The 22,144-nt window shown below is 38.7% G+C and overlaps 1 protein-coding gene across 1 annotated transcript in view; it reads right to left on the minus strand.

Annotated features, from left to right (window-relative positions):
* The window catches only part of LOC138700465 (glycine receptor subunit beta-type 4-like), a 94,417-nt gene that overhangs the window by 49,800 nt on the left and 22,473 nt on the right, over positions 1–22,144 (minus strand). Inside the window, exons 2-3 of the mRNA XM_069827078.1 lie at positions 10,516–10,580; positions 3,678–3,742 (exon numbers count right to left, since the gene is read on the minus strand). Of these exons, the coding sequence (XP_069683179.1) occupies positions 3,678–3,742; positions 10,516–10,580 (130 nt within the window). The remainder of the gene's footprint in view (positions 1–3,677; positions 3,743–10,515; positions 10,581–22,144) is intronic.

Here is a 22,144-nt window from a genome sequence, read left to right on the forward strand (position 1 = left end):
TTGACGATCCCCGCTCCCCTCAATAACCCTCGTCACCAAGCTCCTTTTTGAGGCAACCTGTAGAGAGTTAAAAAGCCTTGCTCGTTGTAAACATAAAAATTGTTTTATTCACCGCATTCTAGATTCACCTTCGTCTCGATCATATATTATTTACATTCGGTGATACAAGTTACGTAATTATAATAATAGTGCATTGATAGATTTCTAGATTCACCTTCGTCTCGATCATATATTATTTACATTTCGGTGATACAAGTTACGTAATTATAATAATAGTGCATTGATAGATTTCACAATTATTACTCCAGCTCCTGTTATCCAAGTCAAACGTTATTTTCGTATAATTGTATTCCAGAATATTTCCTCATAAGTCTTGATAGGCTATATGTATTAAGAGTTAATTTCTGGTGGTAGTATTGATATTAAACTTGGCTAACACAATATTCCATCTACAACTTCAGAGGGGCGGCAAGAACTAGCGCTGAGGTAGTTCTGGATATTTCAACTGTAAACCAACTTACGAATCTCGTGATATGCAAATAAATATCACCAAACGTAGGTGCCAACTTCAGAGGGGCTGCAAGACACTTTGTGTCCAAATTTATAAAACCAGGGGCATCACATCCAGTAAAATTAAGAGTGATCTCAACCTTGTTAACAATTCGAAGAGATATTCCTATGTAAATAAAGCGGCGAAACTAGCGCTGAAGTAGTTCTGGTGATTTCGGAAGTGAAAATTGTTGAATTTATAAGGGTTTCTTTTTATGTAGATACAGCTGATCGTATATGCATCATAGACAAATATATGCATGGCGTAACAAAACCCTAAACTAACCAAATCTAACCTGTCACAGATACGTATATGCAACATGTATATAAGCGGGGAACTACTTCAGCACTAGTTTAGTCAAAAATTGAATTAATTTGTTTGAAAGATGAAATAGGTTATAGGCCAAAGATTATTATTTGAACTCTATAGAGAGTAGTGGTTTGGTTCGACTGGAACATCTCGGAAAAAAGAAGATATATATATATTTTTTATTATTACCGGTATAGACCTATATTCATTATTATTTATTATTCCACAGTTGAGTGACAAAATGGACAAGGAACCATCCAAAAGAACAAATCGGGACACCCTTAGAACAATAGCATTTTAAATATCATGGTAAATTAGGAAACATACCACTAACTTTATGAGTTCCTGTAGGCCCTAGATGTTTTTATCCATCTAAATCACTGATAGAGGAGGTCAGCTGTCGAACATGTTAGTAAAGCAATTCACAATGCCGCTATCTTTCCTGAATTTGAGATCGGTGAATCTTCACACATGCAACAGAGTGACTCCACTTCTCTATCCATGAATCACATTTTTGTAGTTCAGTTCAAATCTATGAACTATTGGGATCGAACAGTAATGGTCCTAAGTCTTACCAAGCTGAAATAACACAGAGCTAACAGTTAATTAACAGTGTATGGTCATTATGTAGTAATAATCGGCCAGGCCTCCATATTCTCGCAATAGAGGTCCAGGGCACCTTCGTTATCATATGTATTTTCTTTTATTAAATTTCGTTTGTATATGATTAACTTGTCATCCAGTATCCACTTTACACCCTGGATCTCTGTTGTAGTAAGATGATGGCCTGGCCGATATGACCTGTCGATGGTTTGTTTCTACACAATTATTAAAATATATGTATATACTTGGTAATGTATCTATCCTGGATCTCTATTACGGGAAGATGGCCTGGCTGATGATTACTACTTAATTACCCAAAATTTAAAACTAACCATTATCAACACTCGTTTTTAGGTTGATTTTTTTTTGTTATGATCGTCGTCGTAGGTGTGTGCTCGTTAATTGATTAGCAACGGCTATATAACTACTGATAATGGATAAATGCTTAATAAAGAAAATTGTCCCCACTGAAAGTGCAGTGAACGGGAATACAATGATAAATTGGGTTATATTAATGACAGTGAGACTAATGGCTCATCGTCGGGTGGCGATCAAAACCTTGTAATTCCAAAACTGGAAATTTTACAAGAGAAAGATATAATATTACTGATACGATATCATGTTCACGTGCTCTATTTTATGTACATGTCTTAAATGTCTGTTTAAATTCGACTGTTTACTAAATATGGTACTGCAATGTTTGCATACCACAGGCATTATTACAGAAGTTTGAAAACTAATCCATCAATCTCGAATGAAAGTAAAAGAAATCCAATTCACAATTACTGCGGTAAATAAAACATTTTTATGCTTACAACAGGGCTCAGCGTCACACCGGAAGCGGAATTTCTTCACCGAATAGCGCATGCGCAATAAAGGGAGCCGAGGGTGACTTTTATCGTCTCGTCGTTTTGTGTGTTGCAGATAGTGTAATTTAAGCAACGTAGACGCACAATGGTCACGTACCCTGACATACAGCACCATAACCGTCCTTTGGCTTACACCGTGTTGGCGGGCCACTTGCCTGGAGCTTGTACCAGAGTTGTTCTCAAAATCATAGAGAACATGTTCCTCCACATATGGTGTACACACAGTCTGCGGCCGCCCTGCACGTTCGTCTGTCTCAGAGGACTCATGCGCACACAAACGCCGAAAAATGGCTCCAAATGTGGTGTGATGTGGGTGGTGCTGCCTCTCAACCGTTTCCACCTGATTGGCCATACACGAACACCATCTCGGCTTGTTCCTGGAATGAATACCGGATCATTATGCTTCTACGTTGCTTAAACACACTATCTGCAACACACAAAACGCACATTGCCAGTTATGAGAGAATGTCGTCAGTGCTATCTACCGTGGAAACTATGCATTTCCGCACACAAAGTGATATGAACTTTTGTGCTGCATTTTCAGTCAGGAATCACCCCCTGAAGTTTGTCGGTGAACTTAAAACTCACCCTGTATATATAAAGCGATGTATTAGTGTTGAAAGTTGTGTAATCAAGATATAAAACAAAAGGAATTGAGGAGGGTAAGGAAGAGAATGCGGAGCAAAGAAGCAAAAGAACAGTGAAAGGAAAGAGAAGAAAGATGAAGAAGATGAAGGAAAACAACGTGATGGTTGAGTAAGTGAGGAAGAGGAAGATAGAAAAGCAAGAGTGACAGGAAAAGCAGGAGAAGAGCAATGTAGAGCAGGAAAGAAATAGCGAAAGCGAAAGAGGAAGATAAGCGACAGATGCAGATATGGGGAGAAAAAAGTAGGAAATGTGAGAAATACAAAATGAATGAAAAAAGAAAGAAGATAAATAGGAGGGGAAAAAGAAAGGAGTAGGAAAATTGAACAAATATACACTATATGTGAAGACTAACATACCCAGAAAAAGAAAAAGAAAGAAATAACTAAAGAAGAAGAATAGAAACAGTGGTATGGAAAGAAGTAGAAGAAGAATAAGAAAGGAAGCATTATAAAAGAAAGAGAATACACATAAAGATGGAGAAAGAGATAGAGAATGAGGACAAGCAGGAGCAGAAATATAGAGAGAAAGAAGAAAATAGGAACAGTAAGAACGAGAGCAAGGAGATGATGGAAAATGAAAAAGGAAGGGAAACATATAGAGAAAGAGAAACAAAATAGAAAAGGTAAGGAGAAAAGAAAGAGGAAAGACAAGAGCAGGTGCAAGAGGAAGTACGACATGAAGAGAAGAGAATAACTTACCATCGAACGTAAACAAACCACAGACATTTTTGATAGTGTGAGTGACACATTGACGCTTGTAGATCCTGTAAATAATAAATAATGTATTTTAAGTTGGAAACTTCATTCTTGATGTATTTATTTCCTGTAACTACTTCTAACTTATTTTAAAAATATACTACAAAATAACTGTCCACAATACATTCCCAAATTATGCTGCAAAACATATTTTCGGGTCGAACAAGACCACACGCAATAAGTAGGACCCGAATGCACGCATCGAGTGTTGTTAGAATAACAGCACTACTGGCACAGACAAATAAGTGGACTATTGGTATACAGAGTGGAAGCGAAATAACCCTGTAGGTTTTCAGAGCAAATATCTCATGTTGTACCTAACAAAAAAGTATAATGCCATATTGATGGCAAGTTCATATTTTCTCAGAAAAAAAGTTTCTTTTTCAAATGTTTAACACCCTCTTATTCGGCAAATGTTGCGAGTAGGATCGTCATTTTTATTCATTTCTATAGAAAATCAAATAAAGAATCATTCATCCCTTTGGCATATTTCAATAGCATGGACGGTTTTTGTGTAAACTTAATTTATAAATCACGTGATTTGAAGCTACTGAACAATGCGACAAGATTGCAACACTGTGGCCAGAGAGGCAGATGGAAGCAGTTAGACAGCCTGAGTTCGTTGATCTCTTACAAGAAGAGATGTTGCCGGATTGCTAAAAACTTCCAACTTAATTTTCTAATTACATTTAATCACAAAACGTATTATAGGTTTTCTGTTCATTTAAGTGTAACTATCGTCCCTTTCAATCTGCAGTGATATTTCACTTCCACTCTGTATAAAAGTAGTAGGTATTGAGATGTCAAAAAATCAGTACTAACTGGATGTGTAGTAATCTAATGTATATGGATTGTCCTAGGGTTAAAGGTAACATTCTCGCCATTCTTTTTTTCGTTTTGCACTGTTGCATAACTAAATCAATAACATGTAGGATTGTTACTCCTGAGGTGACTGAGTGGTAAGACCATAGTGAAACTTGTTGCGGACGAGGTCGCAGTTGGGGTTTTTCTTTGGGTTGTACGGTTCCCTATATTACTCGTATATGCACCTATACACCGTCCGTGGAATCTGTAGAGTGCCAGTCACAAAACAATACTTCAGCGCAACTGGCGCCATAGCTAGCTGGTCAATGTGCGAAAGGAATGGCGTGCACTCTCTCTCTCTCTCTCTCTCTCTCTCGCTAGCTAGCTTAGGGAAGGAAAGAGAACAGGCTGCACCCTCTCTTGAGTGATGTCATGCGCAAGTTTACTCTACAGAATTTACGGACGGAGTATAGGTATAATCGGCCACCATTTTTGTTCTTTCATTGCCGGTTTTATCAGACGAGAATGATATTTCCCGCTCCGTTAAATACGAGAGATGATCAAGAAAGACAGACTGATTTTTTTTAAATTGTTTAATATTGTACTTCAATGTTTTCATTATCTTTTTCAGAATAGTCCCCTTCTACTTGAATACACTTGTTACAGCGTTTCTTCCAGTCCTTGAATACATGATGCAGGTCCTTGAGAATCGCCTCACATTTCTTGACCACTACTTCAGAGTTCTCAAATCTAATGCCCCGGAGCTTTGCCTTTAGTGATGGGAATAAAAAATACAGACAGCGAGATAGGGACTATAAGGAGGCTGTAGTACACAGGTTATGTTGAATTGAATAAGAAATTGCATGACTTCATTCACGATGTGAGGTCATGCTTCGCTCGTGGATTTATCGGGAAATCTCAGAATAACATCCACTTTCTTTATTGCAATAGGCTAATCGGTATTCATTTATTTCAACTTCACAATGTCTGAATAGGTTAAGTATTTGTAAATATACAATTATTAACATTTTGTGAGCGAATTTTAGAATTAGGAAGTGCAGTGAGGAGAAACACATTTGCAACTCGTCGTGCTACATAGTGGTGAGTCTATATATTGTTTTATATTATATTACAAACTCGAATCGTAAATTTAAAAAGTTAATTATAAATTTAAATTTACAACTTAATCACAATCTTGTTATTCATAGGGCTAGGGTTAATTTTAAAGAACCGAGGCTTGGTGAAACAGTCAACTTTTAAAGATCTCGTTAAAATTAAACGATCCGTTTGTTGATAAGTAATTTGTGCTGATTTAAAGAAGCTTGGTGAAACCGGCCATTAAACTGTCAAAAATCAACATAATGCATAACAAACATAGATAAGAGTATCAGGGTAAACAGTAAGGGCTACGAGAGGTAAGAGTAGATCAAAAGTGGCATATGCTGACGACTTTACGGAATTAGGATAGGCTACACCCACTCCGATAATGTGCGCTTAAGCCGTTTTCCGAAATCATTTTCCGAATTGGTTTTCGGAGGAGTAACTAACTTTGTGTTCGCCTTTCATTTAATCTTTTATTACTAATATTTTTACAATATTTACAACTGATAATTTTACTGGAATTTTGCAAGTAGCAAGTATAGTCCAAACTTTTATTTAATACAATATTTAATTTTGTTCAATGTACAAGTATCTACGAGTGCCTATACTTTTGTTACTTTAGGCTAATATTGTTTTAAAGTGGTTGTGACTTGTGCGGTAATGTGAATTTGATTTGTGCAATAGATATAACTAACACTGAATTCATAAATCTTATGAATAGTAATTTCAAACATTTTCCTTAAGTTAGGAAATCCTGGCGTAAAATGACATACAAACGGTTTGGGTAGAACAATATGGACCTACTCTATTATTTTACTCGATATAATTAATATTATCATTAAGGATGATGTTTAGACTAATTATCTAAATATGTTTACTTTTTAATGGGTGTGCGAGTCTATTCAGGCAGTTATGCCTATTTTCAGATGGTGAGGACGTGCCTATGTCCCCAAGACTAATCGTCAATCTTGGGAAAAGATTACTATGCAGTAAGTAATGGTGAAATGGGTTGGCTCGTTGCTGCTTCAAAATTGTATGGTGTTGCATAAGCTACTCTACGAAGAAGAGTTTAAAATCTTAAAAGAAGCTTACAGGTTTTTTTTTTTTTTTCTCCAAAAGTATTGGTAACTTTAAGCTAACTTTTGATAGTGAAATGACGTAAAATTGTTGAACGTGTAAAACGTTTTGATACTGAATGAGTACAAGATGGCATTTTGTTTCAACAACTTTGATTTTTTTAGAAAGAATTGGAAAAATGAATATCTAGTAGCGTACCTTGAACACTGGATATTATCGGTACCTAAGGAAGTGAGTAGATGAGAAGCGATATATACATGATCTATGTTAAGTGGCTCAGACATTTTAATAATTTTGTAATGTCCACCAAGGGGCATAAAATCTTGCTGATAGCTAATTAATGATCATACAGACCACAAACGTATGGAAGCCTTCACATCTGCCTAAGATAATGGTATAAACATAATGTTTGCTCCCACTTCACCCAAAGAATGCAATTCCTGAGTTTTTCTTTCTATGGATTAAATGAAACTATATTATGATGAAAAGATTACCAAGTGGTTGAAAAACACCCAGAATAAGTGGTAACGTAGAAACTATTGCAATAGTCCAAAATAGATGAAAACACTGGTATTTATCTCACTAGCATAGTTATATTTGAGGACTATTTCTTTGTTTTAATGAGACGATCACTTGAGTAAAGGGTTTAGGTGAATATGAGTTTCCAACTGGAAATAAAAATATACAGAATGAACCTTATGAGCATCCAAGTTCAAATTAAAATACACAAGATTAACATTAAAAGGTTCCAAGTTCAAATAACAACGCTTTGGATTACCCTTAGGTGATCCAAATTCAAATGAATCTGCTCAGGATGAACCTCATGAGAGTCCAGTTGGACATGCCGCGTCAAAAGACGTGACTGCTGTTTTATACAATTTACTGCCAAAATAATTTACAATAGCGATTTGCTTCCCATTCCAGTTACAAATCTCTCTAACAAGACAAATAAGAAAAGTAGTGATGAACCAAGAGAATTCTTCAACCTGTGGAATAACCGGTCGCCGGCCTCTTCCCGGAGCGACACAGAGCTCTCCAGTTTTTTCGAACTTCTTCATCGTGTTCCGCAAAGCTGGTGTGGAAAGAGGGCCTGTCTGCATTCCTTTCATCCGGCTCCGGGAAGAGATGATTCAAGAAATCCCTGTTGTTGTGGCGGACAATGCTGCGCGCAACCGCCTATCGTCAAGCAGTGCGCGAGCTGTGTCACGGCAGCTGAACATTCCGTGGTCCACTGTTACGAAGGTGCTACGAACCATTCTGAAATGATATCCGTAAAGGATTCACGTCTCACAGCAGCTGACACAACAGGACGCACAACGTGTTGACTTCTCTCTTCGCTTCCTTGCAAGATGACGAGTCCTGGCCTTGGAACATCCTGTGGAGCGACGAAGCACATTTCTGTCTAACGGATGCGGTGAACACACAGAATTGTCGAATGTTGGAATCTTCGCCTTCAATCAATATGAAAAATTAAATATGGTTTATTTAACGACGCTCGCAACTGCCGAGGTTATATCAATGTCGCCGGTGTGCTGAAATTTTGTCCCGCAAGAGTTATTTTACATGACAGTAAATCTACTGGCATGAGCCTGTCACATTTAAACACACTTAAATGCCATTGACCTGGGCCGGGATCGAACCTGCAACCTCGAACAGAGAAGGCCAGCGCTATACTGACTACGCTACCCAGGCCGACCCAATCAGTGTGCTTGAAGTTCCTCTACATAGTGAACTTGTCACTATGTGGTGTGGCTTCACGGCCAGTACCATTGTTCTTTGAAGAGTTTGGCGCAAGGTCTAAAAATATGCAGCGTGACTGGCCAACGTTACTGCGATGTGCTTGGCCAGCAAGTGATACCCGCCCTGCAGGAGAGACAGCGTTGGAAATAAGTGTTTTCATGCAAGATGGGGCTTCAGCACACATCGCTCGTCCAGTTCAACAACTTCTTCGCAACACAATTGTTTGACGATCGAATTGTTAGCCGATCGTTTTCAAATTCTTAACCGCTCCGATCACTCGATCTCAATCCCTGTGATTTCTGGTTGTGGGGCTATCTGAAACACAGAGTTTATCAAGGGAATGTTCGCACATATGCAGATCTGAAGAGAGGCGTTTCAAGAGACGTATCGGGCATATCCATGGAGATGCTTGTGCAGCCGTGCAGCATGCTATCCTACGCTTTCAAACTGTCCTGAACACTGACGGGTACTATTTCGAGCACACTTTGTAGTCAGAAGGGCGCCATGTCCACAAAAACTAGGCATAGTGTATGATAGGCCTATAACAACAAATTAAAAGTGTTTCAAACGAATTGCTTATTCATTATTTCTCTTCCTCATGTCCTTGGCAATGTTAACATTACGTTTCATGTTCGTGCGATCTCTCGTTTTTCACATAGAGACGGTTAAGTAGGGAAAGTTTAATTATAATCACCCGATACATACATAAATACATACATACATACATACATACATACATACATACATACATACATACATACATACATACATACATACACATATACACACAACGTGCACTTTCATTTTCAGAAACAAAAAAAAAAAAATACTTCTCTTGCCATTCATTATTAAACTTTGGTCGGATACGTGAACTCATATTGTGAAGAACGCCACTGACTATTCTGTTATTGCTGACAGTCACTCTGATAGTCTTCACCCTTAACTCGTTGTAACGTAGGTACTGCTTGTGTATTAGAAGCGCAAGAGCGCGCCTCGCGTTGTCTTTCTGCATCCTTGGCATATTGCATCGAAAAACAGAACAGCTGTTGAATGTAGTGTCTGTGGGTAACTTGGACAGAAGTATATGTACATGCATATCCTGTGACTTACTAATACATTTGTAGATGAAACACAATATACAAAACCACAAAATTGATCATACGGTAATTTAAATGTGTATAATAAATCTATCACAACAATAAATACAAGTTCTTCCATCCATGTTCCATGCTGTAACCAAAATTTTGTACTTTAATACTGATTAGGTTAATGTAATGAATACTCCGTATTTTATAGTAAAATAAAGGTATGGCTCTCAAATGAAGTAATCATTTCGATGTGGAATAATGCGAAGTTACAAGATACTTTGAACAAGTGACTAATTTCAATGATTCAGATATTTTATATACTGTATATCTTACTACCAACATAAATTTCAGAGAATGTGTGGTAGCATAAGAAATTTATGGATATACTGTAGGCAATGCTAGGCATTTGTCTGAAACTGCATAAAGTAGTTGTTGTTGTTTAGTCAACTGTCCGAAAATAGGTCTGAGCCTCACAAGTGATACCAAGAAGGCACTACTTATGAGGCAACTAGGCCAGGAGGTAATGGAGTAGGGTGGCCAGTTCCTTTCCCGCTACATAAACTAGTGGCAGTAATTATACTAACATAAATGTGACAACTGGACCTCAAATAAGAGTGATAAAAGAAAAATCGATTCGAGTTGAGATTTTTAAGATTTCGTGCTGAATAATTTCATTTGATCACAAGATAAATTCCAATGTAAGCAAAGAACTAAATATTTTCAACCTCAAGTACCTATCTGTAATATGTAGTCAATAATTGGAATGACCATCCGTTAGAAGGTCTAATCCCCATAAAAATGATCATAGCACGAATAGTGAATTACTGGTCGAACTCTCTCTCTCTTAATCATTTTAATTTTCGGTAGTCTCGTGAAGTTGGGGCATACAAAACACCTAATAACACCTAATTCTTGAAGAAGGGGCAGATTATTATCGTTGGCCTAATTTTTAGTAATGAACATTTACTTACTTGATTCTGATAACACGGGACGATCCATTTCTGTTGGCCTCTGGTTAATATGCAGGCAGTGAACACTAGAAAAAAAAAGTTGAATCTTGTATACAACTTGGATTTGTATGCAGAGTAGCTACATGTTGCTTATAAGACCAGCCAGGATTTTTATGTAGTGTCGTATTGTGAGATATGTGAAATAAAACCTTCGAAGTCTGTAGATAGAAGCCTAATATACTTAAATGCGCAATATAAAAAAATGTAACAATCATAACTGTACATTTAAAACGAGTGATACAGCTTCATGGCATTATTATTAACGAATATATTATTTTTAATTTTGTGAGATTACATAGTAAACGATCAAATATAGAAACAAACTAGAATCTTTTAGTTCTCACAATCGAATAGTAAAATTTCTTATCTCTTAAGAAAATGGTAGGTCTATTTCAGTTCAAATTGTTAACGTTAAACTAGTCATTTTTGGTTGGAAATGTGAGTTCATATGTTCATATTTCCAGGTTCTTCATCATAGGGATTTCAGAGTCTCCAACTCCTGCCGCCAACTTACTTCGCCCTTTTATTTTGATAACGTATGAAAAAAGTCTCATAACTACATCCAGAAGCGTAACAAATGTCATGTTTAATTTCCTCAATTTTGTCAAATTATTACAGGTCAGCTATAGTTTAATTAGTACAGATAAATTTACCCCTATTACAAGTCATGAAGGCTAAAGGATAGCGGGAGGTTAAGGCTTCAACTTTTATAGCCAATCGGTATTAGTAACTGTATGGATGTCAGTCCTACGTGCCCGCCGCCTTTATCCCCAACGAAATAAGCCTGATATTCATTTTTGTAAGAGACTGAGTAAACATCAGGGTCATAGTCCAGCCGGAACTTATTTGATCAATGGAGAAAATCTACAGGGACATCATTTTATTTTTACTTCAATTTTTATTGTACCTGGCTTTTTGAATGTACTTCACTCCCATTCCTTCTAGTAGCAGACTTCAACACACAACCAAAGCCGCAAAGTCGTCTTACGGTCATAGTAATCAGTACATAGTGAGTGAGTATATAGTATGTTCCAGAAATATGATCGCATTTTTCAGTGAAGAAAGAGCATTGCGTCATATTTTCGCACAGTTACGTCGCATCCCGGTTTCCCCCACCCGCTGGCTCCTCTGTAAAGACTAGTGACTGGGCTGTCTTAGCTATTTTCTGAAAACATTTGGTGTTAGGAATTGGACTTCTACTTAATATTATACAATTATTTAAAATAATTTAAATAAAAGGGCCTGGTTAAGTAAGTAATTGTCACTTGATTTCCCCCCTTCCTAAGACCTCCTACATAACCACATGGATGGTCAGTAGAGAGCATATCAGAGTAAATTTATCTATGCGGATCGGGCAGAAGTGAAGATTGAATTGACAGCAAGAAAGGTACTCTGTTATAGAGTAGGCACAGAATCATTTCAACAGGCGTAGGATTATGGCTCCCCCATGTCGCCTGGTTTGAGTGTTTTGTATTTTTCTTTGGGGTTACTGTGAAACAGTTGTATTTGCTAAACATCCTACAACAATAGAAGAATTAAATAATTACATTCAAGAAACCATACAATCATTTCAGAAGATATAGGCCTATTTGAAAACGTTTTTGATAATATGCACAAAAGAACTAAAGCCTGTATCGAAATGAAGACCAACATTTTCAATAATTTGTTTAAATGTCCATAATTTGATTATTTTTAAAATTTAAATACACTCTAAATTTGTATGTTAATGTGCTGTAGACAGTATAGTATACATTGCATAATAAATACGTCCGATTGGATAGTTCAGTTAGTGAGTAAAAACACTTAGGGCCTACTATTAATACTGTACAGAACTTAGATGGCCTGATGTATGTGGTACAATTTAGGAACCCAATGGTACAATTTAGGAAACCAGTTGCCTAATTTCTACTCATTGCAGACATTTAGAAAATTGAACGTAATGACTTTATGTTAACTTGAAGTAAACTTTTCTTTTTAGGAAAATCCTCCCAACATACTAGGAATTAAGATGTCGCTATTGAAATAATTCAACATTTGTCTGTTAAAATTAGAAAAAATAAAATATGTAAATGGTGCAGACTAGGCAACTCTCGCCTATAACACTAGTAAATTGCCCATTTATTAATCTTCTATATAGTTATTGATTTTAAGTGGCAAGGATAAGTTGTACAATTAATTTTGTTACTGCCATGAATTTAATTTTATTCTAGTTAACATCTAAGATCAACTCCTTGTACAAACTTTAGTTAGCCTAATAGCTGCCTGTTGCCGTAATAATGTCATCAATGCCTCAATATTATTAAACTATTTCAACTGGATTACAGAAAATGTTTCCCCGTACGTTAATGGTCACCTCTTATAGAAGTAACCTTTTCAAACATTGTATTAAAGCTTCCCCTTGACGGATCCCATTTCTAACATCACAAGGCTCAGAGACTATCTTGAAACTTTGCGCGAAACTTCGGATCTCGCCAAATACCATCTCGCTATCATTCTGTTCACCGACAAGCACAGTAAACCTTCAGGCTACGGTGCTTTCGGAACAAACAGAAAAAACTGCTGTACAAGTGTTCGATTAATAAAATATAATACAGTAAAATATTGGGAATAATGAATTTCTAGCGGAACAATATTTTTATTAATACCACACAGGCCGCCGGCGTAGCTCAGGCGATAGGCGAGTTTGCCTGCTGAGACGAAGCTACGCTCGGGCGTGAGTTCGATTCTCGCTTGGGTTGATTACCTGATTAGCTCTTTCCGATTGTAAGACGAATGTCAGGTAATCAGATAGCGAATCATAGGCCTCATTTCGCCAAATATCACCTCGTTATTACCAATTCCATCGACCCTAAATAATGTAGTAGTTGATGTATCATCGTTAAATAACGGACTAAAGTAAAAATAACCCATTCTTCATAATCATGGCACTTTTAAATGTTAGAAACAAATATGTATTTTTATTTAAACAGTGTAAAATCGAATAATAAATGCAAGCTTCCACACTAATGTACAGTTCCCCCAAAAAAGAATGAGACGACAGAATATTCGTAACTCTCAGATGTAAGACACTGCGCATGATCGGAGACCAGAGCACTGATACACAAGATAACGAAAATTTGTATTACTTAAATTCAGGCTATTTGGTTTGTTGCTAGCTCGTTCCGAAATTCACTTCAAAAAGTGCAAAAATTATGGTAATATGACGTAAATAATAGATCAATTTATTTATTTATTTATTTTGCTAATAATTGTAACATAAAATATAATATAAACAGAAAGACTTTAGCTCGCCTCTGAAAGAGTAGAACTCGTGCTCAGGGGCGGATTCCAGAATTGAAATTAAATAAGTATATAATAACAATTTGTCTTATGTCTACTACGCAATATAAATTTAAATTTACAAGTTTTCAATTTTTATAAAATCCATACATAACTTTTCAAATGTAATATTAGAACTATTAGAATTGACAAGAGTAGTATATTTAAATATAAATTTGTTATATATTCTTGGGCCTAAGTTACTACTACACAGGGTGTTTAAAAAATACGGGGCATAATTTCAGGTATGTATTTCCCACATGTAGACAATCAAAATAGTTCATTACAACATGTGTCCGGAAATGCTTCATTTCCGAGTTATGGCCTTCACAACATTGAAATTCACCGGAACGTTTTTCTTTCCGTAGGTCGTTGCCGTCAAAGGAGGCATTAAGAGGGCACTCTGACAGTTCATTCAGTTCATGCACGGTAATCTGCTGGTGACAGGCCTGTACACGTTGCAAATGATAAGGATACAATTGATACTCTTTCAACAGTCTCCAGACAGTCGTATGAGGAACATTGACTTTCAACGCTACCCTTCGTGTGCTGATAGAAGGAGTCATGTTCACAGCCTCCAGAATCTCCTCCTGTACTTCTGGAGTTGTAGATCTTGGTAGTTCCCTTCCCAAACCAGGAGAGTTAAATTTTCCATACTCGCACAGACGGTAATGGAGACGTACAAATGTCTTCCGATCTGGACATTGTCGCTGTGGGTACCTCTCCTGGTACGAACGACGAGCCAGCTCAGCATTGCCGTCCGCCTTACCGTACATGAAGTGTATCTCTGCCAGCTCTTGATTTGACTACATGTCGCACAGTCTAACGCCTACACAACACTGAATGTAACCTTCGCCTCGGAATGAACTGTCAGAGTGCCCTCCTCCTTTGACGGCAACGACCTGCGGAAAGAAAAACGTTCCGGTGAATTTCAATATTGTGAAGGCCATAACTCGGAAATAAAGCATTTCCGGACACATGTTGTAATGAACTATTTTGATTGTCTACATGTGGGAAATACATACCTGAAATTATGCCCCGTATTTTTTAAACACCCTGTATATTAAATACTGTAGCAGTGTTGCATTTTGGTTCAAACAATCTTAAAGAAGTCATATCTTTTGTTTAATAACTATGAGAATACAATTCAAAATTATTTCGATTTTTATGTATGAATTTTATTAATATAATGTAATAAATTTGTCTTATTTTAAGAACATTAAAGTCTAAAAACAATTTTAAGACTGAAAATCAATATGTTTATGAAGAAATATTTTAATTATTTTCTCCTGTGGATTAAAATTAGATTTAAATAAGCTACCCCATCCCATAATTCCATACATAATTACCGATTGAAATAAAGTTAATTATATTGTGCGTAATAAACTTATTGACAAGTAATTCCTCATAAAACAAAATAATATATTATTTTACGTAATTTATTACAAAAGGTAATTAATGTGTTGGTTCCATTTTAAATGATTGTCTAAAATTACGCAAATATTTACATAAATCGCGTAGTTAAATCGACATTTGAACCTTCATGACTAGATCGACACACCGCGCAGAAATTTAAGCTTTCGTTTCGTCTCAGTAGCTCAGACGCCAAGTATTATGTGTATTGTTCAGAAGAGAACGGGTTCAATTCTTAAGGCTGGTCCACAATAAACTGGGAGCGGAAACGAGAACGAGAACGGAAATGGTTAAAATAACTATATTTAATTTTGAGCATTCATAATTAATTTTTACGTTCCCGTTCCCGGGCTCGGATAAGCTTCTCGTTAATTGTGAATGCTCATATTTACATATGTATTTTGTAAATACATTTATGTTAACAATGTTTCCGTTCTCGTTCTCGTTGTCGTTTCCGTTCCCGATTTATTGTGGACCAGCCTTTAGTCTGAATAACGTTGAAATAAATTAATAGAGTTTACAAAGTTCTGAGTTTAAGTCTTAATGATCACGACAATACAAAATTACAATCTTATATACGTTAATCTAATCAGGACGAATAGAAGAAATAGTGTACGCACTTCTATGCTTTCTCATTGTCGGTGGCGGACCTGACAACTAGTGGCGCTTCGATCGCTAGGGTCCATCTGTTGTCTGAAGTCAGACACCTCGAAAATATATTTCTCGCGCGTTTAATGATGAAAGTTTCTAAGAGTTGTTAATATGCATTGTTGTTGAGAGTTATGTAGTTGTCTTCAATTTGTTGTGTTTTGAAGTAACCAGTGACAAAAGAATATAGTGTGGTGGTTTAAATAATTACAAAAATGCCGTACTGTTTTGTTCCGGGTTTTAGATCGGAATACAGTAGAAATAGTGTAACAAGGCATTTCTTTTCATCTCCCAAAGAAAAAAAAAATAAGTTTGGGAAATGGGTCAGAGCAATTTCGCGGAAAAATAGGCAGCTTTCGGTAAATAACCAATCAGGCTGTTTTAATATAAAAAGTCATAAGACAGCAATACCGCGAGTGTGTTGAAAATTACAACCAGGAGCTCTATCTCACATTTTCCCTAATTTACCGAAATGATTAAATATATGAAAATAAACGTTGCGGAGCGGTAATATTCGATGAGGACAAACTCAGAGAAGACATTCAATTTAATAATTATTCCCTTAAAATGGGCGTATTTGTTGATTTCGGAGATCTCACGACTGATGTCCAAAAAAATCAATTAGCAAATCATGCATTAGTATTGATGTTTATGCCATTTATGCAAGATTCAACCAATTGCTATTTACGCTAGCAGAAACGCCACTCCAGGTGATATTCTCGCTAAATTCTTATACAAGTTATACTACAATTAGAAGCAGTTGGGGCGAGAGTAGTCGGTTTCACTTATGATGGCAGTCAAACAAATAGAAAGGCCTGGAAGTCTTAGAAAGATAGAGGCATTCTCAGATATTGTGCACATACTGAAATGCATAAGAAATAATTATTTCCATGATAAAATTGAACTCTCTTGCAAAGAGAAAAACATCAATTTCAGTTTTTATAGGAGACTTTTTAAGGAAGATTTATCTGGATGTGCCGGTCTTAGGGTTTTTCCCAAGCCGAATTTAGATCCTTCGTCCTTTTAGAGGATGGATTCCAGACTCGCTTTCCAACTCTTCAGCAACAATGTCGACAAAGGCCTCAAATCTTATCGGGAAATAGGATCATCGGGTTTCGAAGGCAGTGAGGGCACTGAAGTATTTACAAGGCATTTAAACTGTATTGTCGGCGCATTATATTCACACATTTCTGCTAAGGCTCTTCATAAAGACTTTTCTGATCACAAATTCCTTACTGATTTTCTTCAGTTTCTCACAACTACAACCAACACATTTGCGTCTGCTATAGCAGTGCTTAGTAGTAACCTCGCAGGGTATTGCTGGAAATTCTCATGAACTACTCACATCGTTTGTGAATCAAATGCGAAACATTAGCGCGAAATGTGAAATTACGCGACAAGACAATTAAGAAGTTTGTAGAAACTTGTATAAAAGAAAAAAAATGTTATTCATGAAAAAATGCATGGTCAAGACTGGAAAAATGCTGTATTCGAGTTGGTGGATACCACTCCTCCTGCGTTGATTGACAGATGTTTGGTGTATTATGTGGCCGGTTATGTCGTAAATCATTCCTCTAATTTTATTGCGTGTACCCTCTGTGCCCTTTGACAGGAATGTAATAGGTCTAAACATTGTGCAGCTCTCACCCAAATCGAAGACTACCAATCCGGTAGGAACGTCAGTTTTTTAACCCATCCCTCCCAAGCTGTATATGACGTACTTCTTCAAACAGAATTGAAAATTAAAGAAAAGATTAGCTCAGAAAGTGCAATGTAGGATCACATCTTCTATCTTGACACCATTGACGCTCTTTCGATCCAGTCTTCGGAAACAGGTTGATGCAGAGAACATATAATGGATATTATTACTAAATTAGTCTACCACTATTTAAAGTGCCGGTTCTTCTTCAGGACAAAGGAAATTCGAAGATAATTACAAGCTCGTAAATCCGCCAAGTCATCTCGCAAACTCTCAAAGGTAGCAGGCGTAATCATGGTGAGTAACTTAATTCATTTATAGGCACGTAAAATATCATTCAACTCTTTATTTACTAATATTTTGTAGGGTTTTCTGTCCCTGAATTCGCAGCTTGTTACGAAAAGATTATTTAAATGCTGAACTTATAATATTGCTTTTACAACGTTTCAGATCCCATTGTACTTTCTGTTACGAATGTTCATGATAGTATTACCTGATAGAAGACTATTAATTGTGAATAAGAGACTCTAAAGGTATTTCTCAAGTTACGAATAGCCGGGTTAAATGGAAGAAATTTGCTTTTAAAAAGGATTACATTCAACATAACAAGTACTTTGAACTCCTTCCGAGTCAGGCTCATAGCAGTAACAGCGCCGCGGTGCGGCGGACCCGTGTAAACTCTCAGAGTGCGTACACTACCACGACGACGACCACTGCCAACACCATCACCATGACCACTATCACCACCACCACCACCACCACCACCACGACAACAACGACAACCAACATGACCATGATCACAACGACGACGACCAATACCACCATCACCAAGACCTCATCCACAACCACATCGACCAACACTACCACGACGACCGCGACGACGACCACGACCACGACGATATCTACCACGATCAAAACCACGATCAACACGACCACCACCACGACAACGCCGACCACGACCAAATCTACGACGACGATCACAACCATCACGACGTCCAATACAAACACCATCACGTCCACCACGACAATGGCGAAGACGACAATGACAATGACCAACACCACTACGACCACCACTACCACCACCACCACGACCATGAACACAATCACAACCACAAACATCACGACAACGACCGTCAATGCCACCACCACGACCAGCACCACTACTACGACCACCACTGCCTCGACCACTACGACGAACACCATTACGACCAACTGCACTACTTTCACGACTACCACAACAACAACCAATACCATCACGACCACCACAACCAACAACACCGCGACAAACATCACGACGACTACGACCACAACGACGATCATTTTGACGACCAACACCACCACCACTATCACCACGACGACGACGAAGGCGACCAAGACGACAAACACGACTACGACCAACACCACCAAGACGACGGCCACCATCACCATCACGACCACTACCACGACAACGACCACCACGACAAGCACCACGACCACGACCATCAACAACAACACGACCACCAGGAACAACACAACGGCCACAACCACGACCAACACGACGACGACGTTATCACGACGAACACCATCACCATCACAGCTAAAAACACGACCAACGCCACGACCAACACCACCACCACAACGACCACCACCCAACACGACCACGACCACCACCATCAAGACCTCGACAAACACCAACACAACCAACATCAACACCGCCACCACGACGACAAAACCACCAATACAACTAATTTCACCACCACGAAGACAACCACCACGACCAAAATAACTACCACCAACACCACAACCACCACGAAAACGACGACGACGAACAAGACGACGACCAAATCCACGTATGCCACCACTACGGCCAAAACCATCACCATAAAGACGACCAACAAGACCAACACCACCACGATGACGAAGACCGCGACCACCACCATGACCACGACCACCACCATGACCACGACCACCACCATGACCACAACCTCCACGACCACAACCACCAACTCGACCAACATGATGAACACGACGTGGATGACGACCAGAAAGACCAACACAACTATCACGATCACGACGACCAACACCACATCCCACACAACGATCAATACGACGACGACGAAGACGACCACTACCACCAACACCAGCACAAGCACCAATACAACTAATATCACAACCAGCACCATTACGAAGACAACCAACACGATCAACACGACTACCACCACTACTACCAGCACCACCACCACTACCAAAGCGACCACGAACACGATCACCACGACCAACACCACGACGACAACCACCTGTAACACAACCACAACCAGAACCAATACCACGATCACCATCACCACGACCACTAGGACGACCACCATCGCGACCAACGCTACTACTTCCACGACTACCATAACAAACTTCATCACCACCATGACCACCATTACCATCAACAACACAAACAACACCACGACACACATCACGACTACGAACTGAACGACTACCTCCACCACGACCACGACCAACACGACGGCGACGAATAAGACCACGACAACAAAGATCACGACGGCCACCAATACCGTCACGACCACAACGACAAGCACCCACGACCACGACCATCACCACCACCATAACCTCAAGGACCAGCACATCGACCACTACCACGACCACGACGACGACCACCACCACAACCTGGACGGCTACCACCACCACGACCAACACGACAACGATCACGACCAACACCAACATGACCAATACCATCACCGGCATCACAACCACGACGACCACCACCAACACAACTAATACCAACAACACCATGAAGACAAACACAACGACCAACACGACTACCACCACCACCACCTCAACCACCACGACAAAGACAACGATAACGATCAAGACGACGACCAAATCCACGTATACCACCACCACGACCATCACCATCACCACAGAGACCACCACTAAGACCAACACCACCACGACGGAAAAGACCACAACCAACACTAACACCACGATCACCACCATGACCACGACCACAACCACCAACTCGACCAACATGACGAACAGGAAGATGATGACGACCACGAAGACCAACTCAACTACCACGATCACGACGAACACCACATTCCACACCACGATCAATATGATGACGACGAAGAAGACCACGACGAACAATTCCAGCACAAACACCACCACCACTACAACGATGACCACCACCACCACCACGTCCACCACCATCACGACAATCTCCAAGACGACGACTAACGCCATGAGCATGACCAACACCAACACGTCCACAGCACCACCACCGCCACGACCGCGACGACGACCACGACCACTACGATATTCACCACTGTCAAGACCACAACTGTCCAAAAGGGAAATTATTGTGGAACATACATCACCAAAGAGTTCAAAGTTTTATTTCAACCAGTCTTCATAAGGCACAGGGAGAAGTGTACGAAGAGGTTCATTTTTTAATAGAAAGTAGGTCAACAAGAAGAGCAGACATAGTGGCAATCGAGCGACACAATCAACGGAGTTTCATTTTAGGTATGACAATACGTTTAAAAAACATCAGGAGCAATGACGATAAGAAGTCCATCTACAGTAGATGTATTCATCATTTAAGTGAGAGATACAACATTGCACGTACTGCATGAAAGGCAAAGGGTCTTCTTTTTGACGGAAAACGCCAAATTTTTCTTCTGAACAAAATCACAACGAAAACCTATAATTTAAAATCTATGCATTATTCCAAATGTATAGTTATTCCATCTGGAGTCTTGCGTACACTACTTTTAACACTTTATTACAGAAGATTGATAAATGGGCAACTTACTAGTGTTATATATTTAAGCACGTGGGCTTACAGCTGTTTCGGTACATACATCATCAGAGCCTACTGGATTCAGAAAGCAGAAATACAACATAGCATGCAGAACAGAAAACACACTACAAAGACTCCTCAACACACAAACAATACAAACAAATAAATACAACCACACAGGCATATACAAACACACATGTAATAGTTACGACAAGTTCTACATTGGACAGACATGCAGATCATTCCAAACACGCTACAAAGAACACATTAAACCAATAACCAGAGGACACAATACGTCTACATATGCCGAACACATAACTAATGTTAACCATACATACAATAACATAAATACAGACATGGAAATCCTACAAAACCTCTTCGTACACTTCTCCCTGTGCCTTATGAAGACTGGTTGAAATAAAACTTTGAACTCTTTGGTGATGTATGTTCCATAATAATTTCCCTTTTGGACAGTAGCCCAACACATGACTAAGCGTTTCGACTTCCTAGCATCCCGGCTGGTCTGTCAAGGAACGACCAGGAACTGATCGTACTGCTGATACGTTATTGAATATCTTGATGGCATTAGTCCACTCCGAGGAGGATAATGCCTTTCTGTCACTGATCCAAGAGTTACATTTCGGATCTTCCGTCTAGGCCTAAGTTCCACTCTTCCTTCTAGTGCGCGACGACACCACTCCACTGTTCAAATGATCTCCGCT

This window comes from Periplaneta americana, chromosome 1 (genome assembly GCF_040183065.1).
Source record: "Periplaneta americana isolate PAMFEO1 chromosome 1, P.americana_PAMFEO1_priV1, whole genome shotgun sequence".
Taxonomy (NCBI): domain Eukaryota; kingdom Metazoa; phylum Arthropoda; class Insecta; order Blattodea; family Blattidae; genus Periplaneta; species Periplaneta americana.